Source organism: Poecilia reticulata, chromosome 6, assembly GCF_904066995.2.
Source record: "Poecilia reticulata chromosome 6, P_reticulata-male-v2, whole genome shotgun sequence".
NCBI lineage: Eukaryota > Metazoa > Chordata > Actinopteri > Cyprinodontiformes > Poeciliidae > Poecilia > Poecilia reticulata.
The window spans coordinates 8,591,139-8,606,003 of record NC_088835.1 but is presented as its reverse complement, the minus strand read 5'-3'; the positions used below and the strand labels follow the sequence as shown (position 1 = coordinate 8,606,003).

Below are 14,865 nucleotides of genomic sequence, written 5' to 3'. Positions count from 1 at the left end.
AAGGATGTGTGGGAATAGGAATAAATATACCAGAGTTTGAAACTTACATCTCCAAAAGACTATCAGATCACCTTTCTGTTTTCACAGCAGAAATGATGGCAGTAATATTAAGCTTGCAGTGGGTAGAGGTGGTTCGACCAGACAGGGTGGTGATATGTTCAGATTCTAAAGCAGTATTAGAAAGCATTCAGGGAGAAGGAAATAATAGGAAAGATTTAGTATTAGTAATAGAAACAATACATAGTTTATTTAGATTATATAGAGGTGGTATTGATGTCTGGTTTTGCTGGGTACCAGCTCATGAAGGGGTTAAAGGAAATGAAAAGCAGACAAATTAGCAAAAAGGGCCTTAGAGATGGCAATAACAATTAGAATTCCTTTTGGGAAAGGGGAAGGGAAATCATGTATTAAAAATAAAGAAATAGAAGAATGGCAAAAAAGGTGGAATGAAGAAAAGAAAGGGAGAAGATTGTATAAAGTCCAAAAGTCAGTACTAATTACAAATATTAACGAGAGAAACAGAAGGGAAGAAATAATTATGACCAGATTAAGAGTAGGTCATACCTATTTAAATGACACCTTATATTTAATAGGGAAGAAAAATAATGATAAATGTGAAGGATGTGGTGAGAAAGAAAATGTAGAACATGTATTAATGAACTGTAGAATATATGAATCTGAAAGGGAACATTTGAAAAGAATGGTTAGAAGGACAGGTCAAGAATGGAGTCTTAAAGGAATATTAGGAAATGAAGGAAACATAAAGGATATTTATAGACTAAGGAAAGCATTGTTTACTTTTCTTAAAAATACAAGATTAATAAATAGAATTTAAAAGATGTAGAGAAATGTTGCTACACACTCATGTACAGTAGGTGGCGGTATGCACCTTAAAGTTGCTTGCAATCCGCCATAATAGAAAAGAAGAAGAAGAACATGTAGGACAGTGTGCCTTGAGGACCAGGGTTGGGAAACACTGCTATAGAGGATAGGGATGTCCATTGTGGAATCCACTAAAACTTTTAGACATTTGTTTTATTTTGTTTTTGCATTTTTTAAAATCAGGATAAAGTGTTCACTTTGAATGCTCCATTATTGTTTCTTGCTCAGACAAATGGTGGCTCTGTCTCATGGCCTATTTTGGTTATACAGATCAAGAATTTCTTATTTCAATTATGCTAGAAGCTATCTAATTTGGGTAGTATGAATTATGTGTCAAAAAATAAGAACAACAAATGTTTCTTGATTATTGATTTGTGTGATCAAATCAGGACATAACACAAAACACCACAACAACATGACACTGTCGACCATGACTTATTATTCAAGTGACTGGAGATCTGCGTCGGACTCTCTGGCACAGTGCTTGAATGGTTTACGTCTTACCTAAAGGACTGGGATTCTTCTTGCCAATAGGTAACAGAAGACAGAAGTCGTACATGGGGCACCCCAAGGTTTCATCTTGGGGTCCTTCTCATTTAATATCTACATGGGGGTGACGCATCACTCTTCAATACAATGTCACCAGGTGTCTATGAACCCAAATCAGGAACTAGGCAGATGCATAGAACAAATCAATGCAGGTGCCATAGCTTTTCTCATCTGAATAGAAACAAAATGAAGTAATTCCAGTGTTTTTGGTCTGATCACTTATTTTCAAGCTTCCAGAGAGGATTTGAGTTTTCTGTGTTTATTTTAGCTTCTGTCTCAGTTGAGTCTCCATGTTGTCCTGTCTACCCCTTGATTGCCCCCAGTTGTGTCTCGTTCCCCGGATTAGCCTCTGTGTATACAATCCCACCTGTGTCTCTTGTTCCTCCTCGTCTATCAAGTTGTCAAATGTCATTGTCTCCAGCAGTATTTTCCAGCTGCTACCAGTTCTGAACTCCTCACCTTCTGCTCACCTGTGCCGCCTGGATTTAGTGCATTATTTGTGATTAAACCATCATTTTCTCTACTACCTGGGTCCACTGCGTCTACCTCACCATTCTACAACCACACTTCATGGCACTTCCAGCTTGAAAATGGCAATCAGGCCTGAAATCTGGTGTGTAAAGATGGACTCGGACCTGAATCTTCAGAGACACATAAAGACAATTACAAGGTCAACTTTCTATAATCTGAAGAACATTTTCAGGATAAAAAGAATAATGCCCCAGCCACATCTAGAGCAACTCATCCATGTATTAACCTTTAGTCGAATTGATTACTGCAACAGCGTCTTCAGTGGTCTTCCAGCTGATCCAGAACGCTGCTGTTTGTGCCTCCACTAAAACTAGGAAGACACAAACAGACCACATTCCTCCAGTCCTAAAGTCTTTACACTGGCTCCTTGTAGCTCAGCTACACAAGTAAACGTCCCTTTCTTTTCTAGATATCGTCACATAATGCTGATGACCCCAATCAATGCGTTTACATGATGTATTTCTGGCTTTATGGAGAAATGTATGGAGATTAAGTGGATATTTTTCCCCCTCATATTCACCTGCTATTCCTTCAATTTACCTGGACATACTTAAGATCTGACAATCATAGAGGTTGTGATCAGCACTACTGTCACCTCCTAACAAAAACCTTTCTTCATCGTGGTCTCGGCTCTCTGCATATTTACACTGCATGATTTTCTTCATGTAGTTTCCTCTGTTTCCTCCTTGTAGTAAACAGGCTGGGTGAATTGGTAGTTTTGACAGATTAGTATTTGTTTCAGGACATATCCATCACCTCGTCCACACATGGTGACGGGTCCAGGTGGTCCAGGGAACCCATTACAAAAAAACATGAAGAAATCTTTGTTGTGCAGGTTGATTTCCACAAATGGAAGGTCTTTTTTAATTTCTTTCTCCCATCCTTCTCCAAATTATTTGTGTTTCTCTGACTAGCATGTGACTACCTAATGAGCTGTTACCTGGAATCCCAGGAAATCCAGAAAGTCCTGCATAAATGATGTCAACCAAAAATGGTACAATGATAGAAAACTAACAAGAACTCACTGTGAAAATGTGATCATCCAGAATGTGCTGCTGCTTTGCCATGGAATGATATTTTGTCAGACCACAGGAACTCTCTGCATGTCTTGAATGTTGTTTTTCATTCTTGACTAATTATCTTTTCCTCTGGGCTGGATCTCATGTTTGTGAATCTTCATTCACATCAGAAGGTTTTTGAACGGCAAAGCAGCAGCACGTTCTGGACGATCACATTTTGACGGTGAGGCTTTTGATTCATTGTTTATCATTGTACAGTTTTCTTTCCTTTTAATTAGCCTTGCATGTTTAAAACTACAATACTTGCACTTTGTTAATTTGCAAAAAAGAAAAAAGGAGATTCACAATCTCATTTACTGGTGACTTCAACACTTGAGCATTTCTAATGTTCGCCTTGGAAAGATGTGACACAATAACTGACTGTAAACCTGTTCTAACAGGATTAAATGTTTAAATGTGTGTCTGAACTGATAAAAGACAGAAAAGACAGGATCTTTTCTGTTGAGAAAACGATCTTTCAAACTAAGTATCAAATTTAACTCATTTTTTACAGTATCCAACACTAAACTGAGAAGATGAGGCTTTGTTTTCTCTTCTGTGTTTTCTGTCTGATGGTTCCCATGAGCCTCAGTCAGCTGCCGGGTCCCCCTGGTCAGAAAGGTGAACGCGGACTTCCTGGACTACCTGGATTTCAAGGAGAACCTGGACCACCTGGATTTCCTGGAGCACCTGGAGCACCTGGAGCAATGGGTATCAACTCACAAAGCAAAGAAAAAGTTTTTTCTGAAGAGCTAAAAATCAAACAAAAAGTCTAAGAGAAGAGCAATGAAAAATACTGTAGCCAAATTCTTAATTTTTTTCATGTCCAGTGAAGATTGCTTCATCTCTTTTTGGATTCAGGAACACCTGGAATGACAGGAGCAACTGGACGACCTGGACCTGTTGCCGTGTGTGGACGAGGTGACTGTTTATTATTGGAATTATTGGAATATCATATTAATATAGATAAGAGAAAATCACAGGACAATATTTCTGAGCTGCAGCAAAATGAACTTTGGTAACCAAACTTGTTCTGTTTTATCCAGAGATCTTTGATTCTTTCAGACGGGATATTGAAGGACAGATGAAGATCACCGCTAAGCTGGACCTTGGTGGGCTTTCTATTCAATTCTGATCAGCCAAGAATTAAACCAGCAAAAGCTGTTTTAGAGTTACTGAGGATCTAATGTTTTCTCAATGTCTGATTTAGAGTGTTACACATTTTGTGTCCATGCATGACAAACATCTAAATATTGTTATGCAGCAAAGTTAATAGAGGACTTAAAGCAGTGACTCAGAGAACAGCCACACGATTATTTCACGTTGTCCAAAAAAAAAAAAAGATAACCTCAAATTTTCTGCATGTTTTTCCAGCTATAACCTTTGACTTTGTGAGGAAGGTGGGTCAGAAATACTTTGTGTCCAACAAGGAGAGAGGATCTTTCCAGAAGGCTGCAGATTTCTGCGACCAACGAGGCTTGGAGCTGGCTCTGCCCCAGAGTGAGGAGGAGAACCACATGCTGCTTCAGCTGATGGGTCAACATGAGAAAAGAGCCTGGATCAACATCAACATGAAAAAAGCAGAAGGGAACTTCCAGTCCGACATGAAAAATCGACCTCTGACCTTTACTAAATGGGGAGAAGGACAGCCGGATCAGAGCATTCAGGACAGAGGCTGCAGCATGGCAGCTGAGGACGGCACCTGGAGAGTGACACCAGACTGCTCTCTGGACGCTGACATCATCTGTCAGCTGTAGAAAGATCATCCACCAGGCAGCTTCCTGAGTAATCTAGATATGACTTTAATTAGCCTTCGTAGTGCTGTGCTTCAGCCTTTTTACAACTTAATCCAGATTAGTGCATTCATACTGCTTTCATCACTCAGCCCTGTTCTGCTCGTCCTGATGGAGTTTATCCACACTCAGTCTAATAAGTATTTCACAGATCCTGTACACATGACGGAATATAAATTTACGTGTTCATAATTAATAAAATTAAGTATGAATTGATTTTTTAAATTTTTTTTAAATAGTAAATTAATAGTCATTAGTGGAGCTCAATGTGAAGCATACGGTATACACTTTTATTAAGTTTAATTCTTTATCATTAATAAAGATTTGACTGACAGATAAAATGGTCTAATTTCTGTCCTTTCAAACTAGTTTATCTTAGAATAGATTACCCAAGCACAAGTAGTTTTAAAAAGTTATATTATCAGAGTCCAGTTATGTTTGAGATGTAACCTTAAACTTAGAAAAAACACCCATGAGTGAATGAAAAATGATATCATTCCTCTGGGAGGCAGAGAGGAGGATGAGAGTACTGGGGAGGTTACATGCTGAACAAAAGACCTGGTTTGATGAGCTACCTGACTGCGGGGGTGAGTGAATGGAGCAGGATGCAGGCTGACGAGAGAGGAAGAGGCACAGGGGGCGAGGGAGGACACACAGGGGAACAGGAAATAAATATAACACTAAAGAGTAGGTGGAAACCTAATAAAACTTGAGCAACAAAAATAAACTGTAAGAAATAAACATAAGTAGAAACACTAAGAAGAAATGAACTAAAGGAAAACAGGGACAAGACAGATCTAAACAAAATAAGAAAGTGACCCAAAATAATAAACTGGAATGAAATCAAACTACAAAACAACCTCACAACCCAGGATCCTGACAGTGACATACCCTACATCCTTTCTTCTCATTCTGACCAGTCAAAGTACATTTACTATGGATCCACAGATTGCTTCTTACAGATTAACATTCGCAACCTCATTCAGAAATTGGTAGACAATTTTGCTGAGTCAAAAGCTGAAAAGACAATGGCACTGCAAGTTTTCCAAATTGTTTATCATACATTTGAGATTAAGCAACACCTTTGTTTATAATCAAATCTGAAAAGCAATAAAACACTGCTGTTTGAAACTTACGCTTAGTAATAAAAGCTATAGTGCTGGACAGTGATTTCACAATATTGGGGCCAATAACAAGACAAAAACTGTTTTCAAAGAAGAAGATGAGGAATGCTAATTTAATGAGGTCAATGATTTTATTTTTTTATCTATGAAATGTTCTTGTTCTCCTTTGGGAGGTTCAGTTGTGAAATCAGCAGGGGCAGATTGCCTTAGCAAAAGTGTTAAAGCTGTCCAGGTACTCAGTTCTGTCACCACTTCTGCAATGGCAGGAAGTCATGTTGCTGGTAACCTGAAACCATTTCTGTGAATTAACTTTTTATTCAAGGTAATGAGTGCAGAACAGACTTTGTTTCAGAACAGAAAGTCAGGTCTATTACGTCGTAGGTGTCATGATTTTAGGAATGTTCCGAACCCACATGCAGCAAAACACTCAGGAAGACTGAAGATTAAGGGTTTTATTTACAAGAGTAATAATGTGGCATGAATGGAGAATCCGTAAACGGCAGGCAGGCCAGAAGCGTCGGGGCTGGGCTCTGAAAGGACAGATCCGGAGAGGTGAGTATACAAAGCTGCCAGAGCTTGGGGAATAACGTGCTGGGCTTATGGGGTCCAAAGAACGTCTGCCCGGGGAAGCAGAGGGAGAGGGAAGCCGGCTTGGTGATGCTCGCTGTCGTCAGGACTCCCAGGTCGAGGAGATCCAGATTCCTGCTAGTGAGCTAGACTGGTCCCGGACTTCATCCAATTTCCAGGCTCGGTCAAACCACAAGGGTCAACACTCTGGCATGGAAGTGTTGGCTGGAGGCTCCTCTTATACTCATAGAACTAATCAGATGATCTGCAGGTGTGTGCTGACACACCCGCAAGGTGGAGCGTCAGGAGAGAGCTGAGGGAGCCCCCTGGTGGCGAGCTGGTGGCAGCGCGGTGACAGAAGATGACAACAGTAGGAGGCTTTGAGATTAACGTCCATCTCATTGCACCCACTAAAACTACTATGCAAGTTAAACGTTCATAAGGACCAGCTTCGACTTCCATCGACAAAGAGTTCAGAAGAAATAATTCCTTTTCATGGTGCACCACAAAAAACTATAAACTAACCATACTTTAAAGCAGTGTTTCCTAACCCTGGTCCTCAAGGCACACTGCCCTGCATGTTTTAGGTATTTCCTTGCTTCAGTCCAGCTGATTTCAATCGATGACTGATTAACAGGCGTTTGCTGAACTGCAATCAGTTGAATCAGGCACATTAAAGCAGGGAAACCTCTAAAACATGTAGGACAGTGTGCCTTGAGGACCAGGGTTGGGAAACACTGCTGTAGAGGATAGGAATGTCCATTGTGGAATCCACTAAAACTTTTAGACATTTGTTTTATTTTGTTTTTGCATTTTTTAAAATCGGGATAAAGTGTTCACTTTGAATGCTCCATTATTGTTTCTTGCTCAGACAAATGGTGGCTCTGTCTCATGGCCTATTTTGGTCATACAGATCAAGAATTTCTTATTTCAATTATGCTAGAAGCTATCTAATTTGGGTATTATGAATTATGTGTCAAAAAATAAGGACAACAAATGTTTCTTGATTATTGATTTGTGTGATCAAATCAGGACATAACACAAAACACCACAACAACATGACACTGTCGACCATGACTTATTATTCAAGTGACTGGAGATCTGCGTCGGACTCTCTGGCACAGTGCTTGAATGGTTTACGTCTTACCTAAAGGACTGGGATTCTTCTTGCCAATAGGTAGCAGAAGACAGAAGTCGTACATGGGGCACCCCAAGGTTTCATCTTGGGGTCCTTCTCATTTAATATCTACATGGGGGTGACACATCACTCTTCAATACAATGTCACCAGGTGTCTATGAACCCAAATCAGGCACTAGGCAGATGCACAGAACAAATCAATGCAGGTGCCATAGCTTTTCTTATCTGAATAGAAACAAAATGAAGTAATTCCAGTGTTTTTGGTCTGATCACTTATTTTCAAGCTTCCAGAGAGGATTTGAGTTTTCTGTGTTTATTTTAGCTTCTGTCTCAGTTGAGTCTCCGTGTTGTCCTGTCTACCCCTTGATTGCCCCCAGTTGTGTCTCGTTCCCCGGATTAGCCTCTGTGTATACAATCCCACCTGTGTCTCTTGTTCCTCCTCGTCTATCCAGTTGTCAAATGTCATTGTCTCCAGCAGTATTTTCCAGCTGCTACCTGAACTCCTCACCTTCTGCTCACCTGTGCCGCCTGGATTTAGTGCATTATTTATGATTAAACCATCATTTTCTCTACTACCTGGGTCCACTGCGTCTACCTCACCATTCTACAACCACACTTCATGGCACTTCCAGCATGAAAATGGCAATCAGGCCTGAAATCTGGTGTGTAAAGATGGACTCGAACCTGAATCTTCAGAGACACATAAAGACAATTACAAGGTCAACTTTCTATAATCTGAAGAACATTTTCAGGATAAAAAGACTAATGCCCCAGCCACATCTAGAGCAACTCATCCATGTATTAACCTTTAGTCGAATTGATTACTGCAACAGCGTCTTCAGTGGTCTTCCAGCTGATCCAGAACGCTGCTGTTTGTGTCTTCACTAAAACTAGGAAGACACAAACAGACCACATTCCTCCAGTCCTAAAGTCTTTACACTGGCTCCTTGTAGCTCAGCTACACAAGTAAACTTCCATTTCTTTTCTAGATATCGTCACATAATGCTGATGACCCCAATCAATGCGTTTACATGATGTATTTCTGGCTTTATGGAGAAATGTATGGAGATTAAGTGGATATTTTTCCCCCTCATATTCACCTGCTATTCCTTCAATTTACCTGGACATACTTTAGATCTGACAATCATAGAGGTTGTGATCAGCACTACTGTCACCTCCTAACAAAAACCTTTCTTCATCGTGGTCTCGGCTCTCTGCATATTTACACTGCATGATTTTCTTCATGTAGTTTCCTCTGTTTCCTCCTTGTAGTAAACAGGCTGGGTGAATTGGTAGTTTTGACAGATTAGTATTTGTTTCAGGACATATCTATCACCTCGTCCACACATGGTGACGGGTCCAGGTGGTCCAGGGAACCCATTACAAAAAACATGAAGAAATCTTTGTTGTGCAGGTTGATTTCCACAAATGGAAGGTCTTTTTTAATTTCTTTCTCCCATCCTTCTCCAAATGATTTGTGTTTCTCTGACTAGCATGTGACTACCTAATGAGCTGTTACCTGGAATCCCAGGAAATCCAGAAAGTCCTGCATAAATGATGTCAACCAAAAATGGTACAATGATAGAAAACTAACAAGAACTCACTGTGAAAATGTGATCATCCAGAATGTGCTGCTGCTTTGCCAGGGAATGATATTTTGTCAGACCACAGGAACTCTCTGCATGTCTTGAATGTTGTTTTTCATTCTTGACTAATTATCTTTTCCTCTGGGCTGGATCTCATGTTTGTGAATCTTCATTCACATCAGTAGGTTTTTGAACGGCAAAGCAGCAGCACGTTCTGGACGATCACATTTTGACGGTGAGGCTTTTGATTCATTGTTTATCATTGTACAGTTTTCTTTCCTTTTAATTAGCCTTGCATGTTTAAAACTACAATACTTGCACTTTGTTAATTTGCAAAAAGAAAAAAGGAGATTCACAATCTCATTTACTGGTGACTTCAACACTTGAGCATCTCTAATGTTCGCCTTGGAAAGATGTGACACAATAACTGACTGTAAACCTGTTCTAACAGGATTAAATGTTTAAATGTGTGTCTGAACTGATAAAAGACAGAAAAGACAGCATCTTTTCTGTTGAGAAAACGATCTTTCAAACTAAGTATCAAATTTAACTCATTTTTTACAGTATCCAACACTAAACTGAGAAGATGAGGCTTTGTTTTCTCTTCTGTGTTTTCTGTCTGATGGTTCCCATGAGCCTCAGTCAGCTGCCGGGTCCCCCTGGTCAGAAAGGTGAAAGCGGATTTCCTGGAATACCTGGATTTCAAGGAGAACCTGGACCACCTGGATTTCCTGGAGCACCTGGAGCACCTGGAGCACCAGGTATCAACTCACAAAGCAAATAGAAAGTTTTTCTGAAGAGCTAAAATTAGAACAAAAAAATCTGTAGAAAGACAAGAGCCATAAAAAAATACTGTAGCCAAATTTTTCATTTTTTTCATGTCCAGTTAAGATTGCTTCATCTCTTTTTGGATTCAGGATTTAAGGGAGATAAAGGAGATCTTGGAATTGCTGGATTTCCTGGACGACCAGGTATCTGTTTACAAAGCAATGAAAGAGTTTTTCCTGAAGAGCTAAAAGCAAAACAAAAAAATATCGAGAGAATGAGAAGAGCAATGAAAAGTACTGTGGAAAAACATCCTAATTTTTTATGACCAATGAAAATTTCTTCATCTCTATTTGGATTCAGGCAAACCTGGATTAGATGGACCACGTGGAAGACCTGGACCCGTCGCCGTGTGTGGACAAGGTGATGATTGTTTCCTGAAACTGACTTGAATAAATAAAGTTATGGTAACATTACATTACATTCACTTCAACACAACAGCAGAACAGTTAGACGTTTCTCATGTTTTAACAGACCAAGTCACCAATTGAAAATCAAAGACAAACAATTTTTACTATTATCTAATGCAAATTATTAGAGAAGTAACATATTACTGTAAAGGAGAGAAAACTAGTGGAAAATAGTTCTGAGCTGCAGCCAAATGAACTTTGGTAACCAAACTTGTTCTGTTTTATCCAGAGATCTTTGATTCTTTCAGACGGGATATTGAAGGACAGATGAAGATCACCGCTAAGCTGGACCTCGGTGGGCTTTCTATTCAATTCTGATCAGCCAAGAATTAAACCAGCAAAAGCTGTTTTAGAGTTACTGAGGATCTAATGTTTTCTCAATGTCTGATTTAGAGTGTTACACATTTTGTGTCCATGCATGACAAACATCTAAATATCGTTATGCAACAAAGTTAATAGAGGACTTAAAGCAGTGACTCAGAGGACAGCCACACGATTATTTCACGTTGTCCAAAAAAAAAAAGATAACCTCAAATTTTCTGCATGTTTTTCCAGCTATAACCTTTGACTATGTGAGGAAGGTGGGTCAGAAATACTTTGTGTCCAACAAGGAGAGAGGATCTTTCCAGAAGGCTGCAGATTTCTGCGACCAACGAGGCTTGGAGCTGGCTCTGCCCCAGAGTGAGGAGGAGAACCACATGCTGCTTCAGCTGATGGGTCAACATGAGAAAAGAGCCTGGATCAACATCAACATGAAAAAAGCAGAAGGGAACTTCCAGTCCGACATGAAAAATCGACCTCTGACCTTTACTAAATGGGGAGAAAGACAGCCGGATCAGAGCATTCAGGACAGAGGCTGCAGCATGGCAGCTGAGGACGGCACCTGGAGAGTGACACCAGACTGTTCTCTGGACGCTGACATCATCTGTCAGCTGTAGAAAGATCATCCACCAGGCAGCTTCCTGAGTAATCTAGATATGACGCATTCATTTAATTTATTGATTCATAAGGCATCAAGAGGTAATGTTTTGTTTACACTTGTTTTCCATTTAGGCTCACTATATGTCGAGTATATGATGTGACTTGTATTATTTGTTGTGGGAAACTTTTATTAAGCCTGAGCAGCAAAGGCCTGTTGTAATCGCAAAATTTCTTATTGTTTTTCTGCCATTATATGCAGCCTTTTGGAGGCTTTAACATATTCAAATACTCGCCAAACTTCACCTGAAATAGTGTCCCAAGTAAAATTTTCTGATTCCAATGGAATCTCAAGTGGGTGTGGCCAAACTGCTCTGCAGCGCCCCCTAATCTAAGACAGGACAAACCATAGGTCACAAAGATCTGAAATTCTGAGCGTAGGTAGATCCCTCTCCCAAAATCAAGAAAAAAAGTCTCTTGGAAGTACCCTCTAAAATGTACAGGTAGGCAGCCATTTTGGTTCAAAGGGCAAATTTTGGTCATTTTCATGTCTACATACCCAGTGGTGCAAAAAGTGGGTACGCAGGGTATGCAACGCATATGGGCGCAACACCAGAGGGGGCGCCAAAACCCCGTCTTAAGGGGGCGGCGCGCCGATGATGTTTTCCCATACACTTCAGCGCGCCTTACGCTCCTTCACCTTGCGCAGATAACGAAGTAAATGTAGCGAGCTTTACCCTTCGTATTGTCGCCTCGGGGGGGTGAAGGAGTGAACCCTGACGTTCCTCTTCCCTTTTCTCGGGGGCGGGGGGAGATCTATGCTTCGCATCCACCTGAATAATGTGTAGTTGCGCCACTGTACACACCTCGAACTTTAACAAACTCCTCCTTGGGGATTTTGAGTTATTGGCTTCATTTTTGGTCAGTATGTAGGTTTGGGATGGGGGAGTAAAAGTTATCAAAATCGTTTAGAGCATGTTTAGGGGGCATGGCCAAGCAGTGAAGTTGGCGTACTGGCCAAACCAAACAAAACACTATAACTTTCACTCACAATTGTCAGTAAGTGAAAGTTATAGTTATATAACCAAAGATGGCATCACTCATACCCAAACTAGTTATGAACGATCCGGGTCGATGCCTGACGATCCTATGCCGTCATGTACTGACGTCATCATTACATTTTCTGATCTATGTTCTCTCCACCAACATGAACTTCTGCAAATTGATTTAGCCATTAGTATCTGTCGAGCTTTTTTTTATAGTCACCATCTGATCTATGCCACCTTCTATTCATCTATTTTACTTTTTACTTCATTTATTGCTTTTGATGTAAAGCTGGCTTGGATTGTGATGAAACCTCTGACTGTCACCTCCAAGTTTCTGATTAAATTCTGTTGTCAGAAAGCAACATATTTTAGTTCTCTGTGAAGAACATATTTTCTACTACTTTTGAAGCAATATAAGGTTCCTGTTTCTTAATGCTTTCAACCTGTGGGAACATTTCAAGCAACAATAACAGGATGTGACTTACTCCTGCTTTACTTACCAAATTTCAGAAACCGACGTGCCCAAATCTGCTTCTCATTGGTCACTGCAGCTTTAAACACTCATATTTATTCACTAGTTGTTTACAGAATGGGATTTCTTCTCATTCAAGGCTGTTGTTAGTCATGGGATGAGCTGGTTTCAGTGGCATGTTAATTACAGTGGGTGTGATGCAAGAATAACATTTTCCACAACAAGATTTGACATAAGCAGACTTTAACTGTTTTATTTTGGCACCAGAGCAAAAGCAAAACAACAACCAAGACATGGTGCAGATCAAATCCTCCTCATACAATGTGAAAATTTTGTTAATCATTATTGCAGGATCCGTAGCTTTAACGTCTTGCAGACAGAGCAATGACCACCACAATGTAAATAAAGAGCGTTAAAGAAGTCAGGACCACGGCCACGATGTTGAAAATGCGAGCGGAGGAGGCGTGACGTCGGGCTCCGTCCTGATCTCCAAGCGCCTTCTGGTCTCTGGCCTGAAAGAAGCAAAAATATATATATTATTTTAAAACTGGTTCATTTGCAGAACATTGGGTTATTCTCCATATGAACTATTTTGGGTCAAACGGCAAAGTTTCATCACTCTTACTGCCTGAAGAAACATCAGGACTTTTATCTTTGATTTGTTGCATGACAACTTGACTTCTCATTTTTGACACACATTCTTTCAAAGTAGAAAATAGAAAGTTTAAATGTTTTTTTAAACCCTTTGCAGGTTCATGATCCTTCCAGTTTGGGGATATTAATCTGGTTTTGGAACTGGATTTGACAGAAATGCCATTGAAGTATATAATTTTTAGTTTTGTGAAACAAAGGTATCACCAGTCTTTAATCTTTAATTTTGAATAATCCACCCTATTACTCTAATTGCTAGTCTCTAGGTTTCAGGTATCTACCACCTGGGTTTCACTAAAATAATCATCAGCTCATGAGTTCTGTGTTCCTTTCCTTTTCCCCCTTTTTCTTTTACAGTAACAAACAGAAGCTGGCTATATTAAAGACACATATTAAGGAAATTCTTTTATAAACTCACCCTGACAGAATAGATGAGAGCCCCCAACCCAAGACAGCAAAAATTTGCGTAGACGAAGCTGCACAGCGACCAAACCAGATAATCTTTTGTGGGCTCAATGGGGACGTTCACTACGGTGTGCTGAACTCCTCCAGGACCCACAGGCTGTCCAGGGGACGGCTCGTTGGCGTAAATAGGATGCATGGCTCTCTGCTCTGTTACAGATGGCAGGTGGATCTGAAGAGTCTCTTGAAGTACTGTCAAGTTACTTGGAGTAGACGTACTTTTTATGGTGGTTGTGATTTTCACTGTGGAAATTGTTACCACTGAGCAAAAGAGGAGGTGCAAAATAAAGTGAGTGTGATTGCCAAAACGCTTTGTGAAAGCACCAATATGATCCTTTATTCAACTCAAACAAGGTTTTGCAAATCACGGGGCAGGCTTTAGATTTTAAAATATTCTGCTTTTAATGTGAAATAACCTAGTCCATGTTCGAGGAGGTTAATTATTGACGTCTTTAAATGTGAGCAAATTAAACATCCTGGAAAATGAGGCAGAGTCGTCCTTTGCCCACATCTGAAATTCAGATCTGCAATCTCAAGCCAACTTCAGCTCTGTATTATTATTAATTTCTTAGTCGATTATGCTTCAAAGGAAACTCCAAACAGGTGTGTTTTTAGTCTAGATTTAAAGGCACTCAGTGTTTCAGCAGTTTTGTAGTTTACTGGAAGTTTGTTCCATATTTGTGGAGCGTAGAAGATTACAGAAAACTCTGTCAAAAGAGCAAGTTATTGCATGTAGTGTGAAGCAAGTTTTGTGAAACAAAGGAACCACCCGGTGATCTAAAGTTACTTGTGAGTCACTTACAGATATTGTATGGCAGCCATCTTTCTTGATGAAGTTTGTTTAAAGAAACAA

At 40.0% G+C, this 14,865-nt stretch overlaps 2 protein-coding genes across 3 annotated transcripts; both read left to right on the top strand.

The window, feature by feature from the left end:
• The first annotated feature begins 3,057 nt into the window (after positions 1-3,057).
• Positions 3,058-5,154, top strand: LOC145551936 (mannose-binding protein C-like). Its single transcript, XM_081607816.1, has 5 exons — positions 3,058-3,204; positions 3,535-3,731; positions 3,882-3,941; positions 4,067-4,132; positions 4,395-5,154. The coding sequence occupies exons 2-5, from the start codon at positions 3,557-3,559 to the stop codon at positions 4,775-4,777; spliced, it is 684 nt and encodes a 227-aa protein (XP_081463942.1). The 5' UTR covers positions 3,058-3,204; positions 3,535-3,556; the 3' UTR covers positions 4,778-5,154.
• Positions 5,155-9,342: 4,188 nt separating this feature from the next.
• On the top strand, positions 9,343-12,789 carry LOC145551933 (mannose-binding protein C-like). 2 transcript variants are annotated; one of them, XM_081607809.1, is made up of 6 exons: positions 9,343-9,463; positions 9,793-9,989; positions 10,146-10,199; positions 10,357-10,416; positions 10,693-10,758; positions 11,019-12,789. In XM_081607809.1, exons 2-6 carry the CDS (start codon positions 9,815-9,817, stop codon positions 11,399-11,401), a joined length of 738 nt encoding a protein of 245 aa, XP_081463935.1. In that variant the 5' UTR covers positions 9,343-9,463; positions 9,793-9,814; the 3' UTR covers positions 11,402-12,789. The 2 variants fall into 2 exon arrangements, with proteins under 2 accessions (XP_081463935.1, XP_081463936.1); XM_081607810.1 differs by lacking the exon at positions 10,693-10,758.
• The last annotated feature ends 2,076 nt before the right edge of the window (positions 12,790-14,865 follow it).

What these genes read in the sequence shown, in the direction of transcription:
- LOC145551933 (XM_081607809.1), top strand. Translation starts at nt 9,815, where the DNA reads ATGAGGCTTTGTTTTCTCTTCTGTGTTTTCTGTCTGATGGTTCCCATG. An exon ending in CGTCGCCGTGTGTGGACAAG is followed by an intron (nt 10,417 to 10,692) that starts GTGATGATTGTT and finishes TGTTTTATCCAG; the next exon opens with AGATCTTTGATTCTTTCAGA. An exon ending in CACCGCTAAGCTGGACCTCG is followed by an intron (nt 10,759 to 11,018) that starts GTGGGCTTTCTA and finishes ATGTTTTTCCAG; the next exon opens with CTATAACCTTTGACTATGTG.
- LOC145551936 (XM_081607816.1), top strand. Translation starts at nt 3,557, where the DNA reads ATGAGGCTTTGTTTTCTCTTCTGTGTTTTCTGTCTGATGGTTCCCATG. An exon ending in TGGAGCACCTGGAGCAATGG is followed by an intron (nt 3,732 to 3,881) that starts GTATCAACTCAC and finishes TTTTGGATTCAG; the next exon opens with GAACACCTGGAATGACAGGA. An exon ending in CACCGCTAAGCTGGACCTTG is followed by an intron (nt 4,133 to 4,394) that starts GTGGGCTTTCTA and finishes ATGTTTTTCCAG; the next exon opens with CTATAACCTTTGACTTTGTG.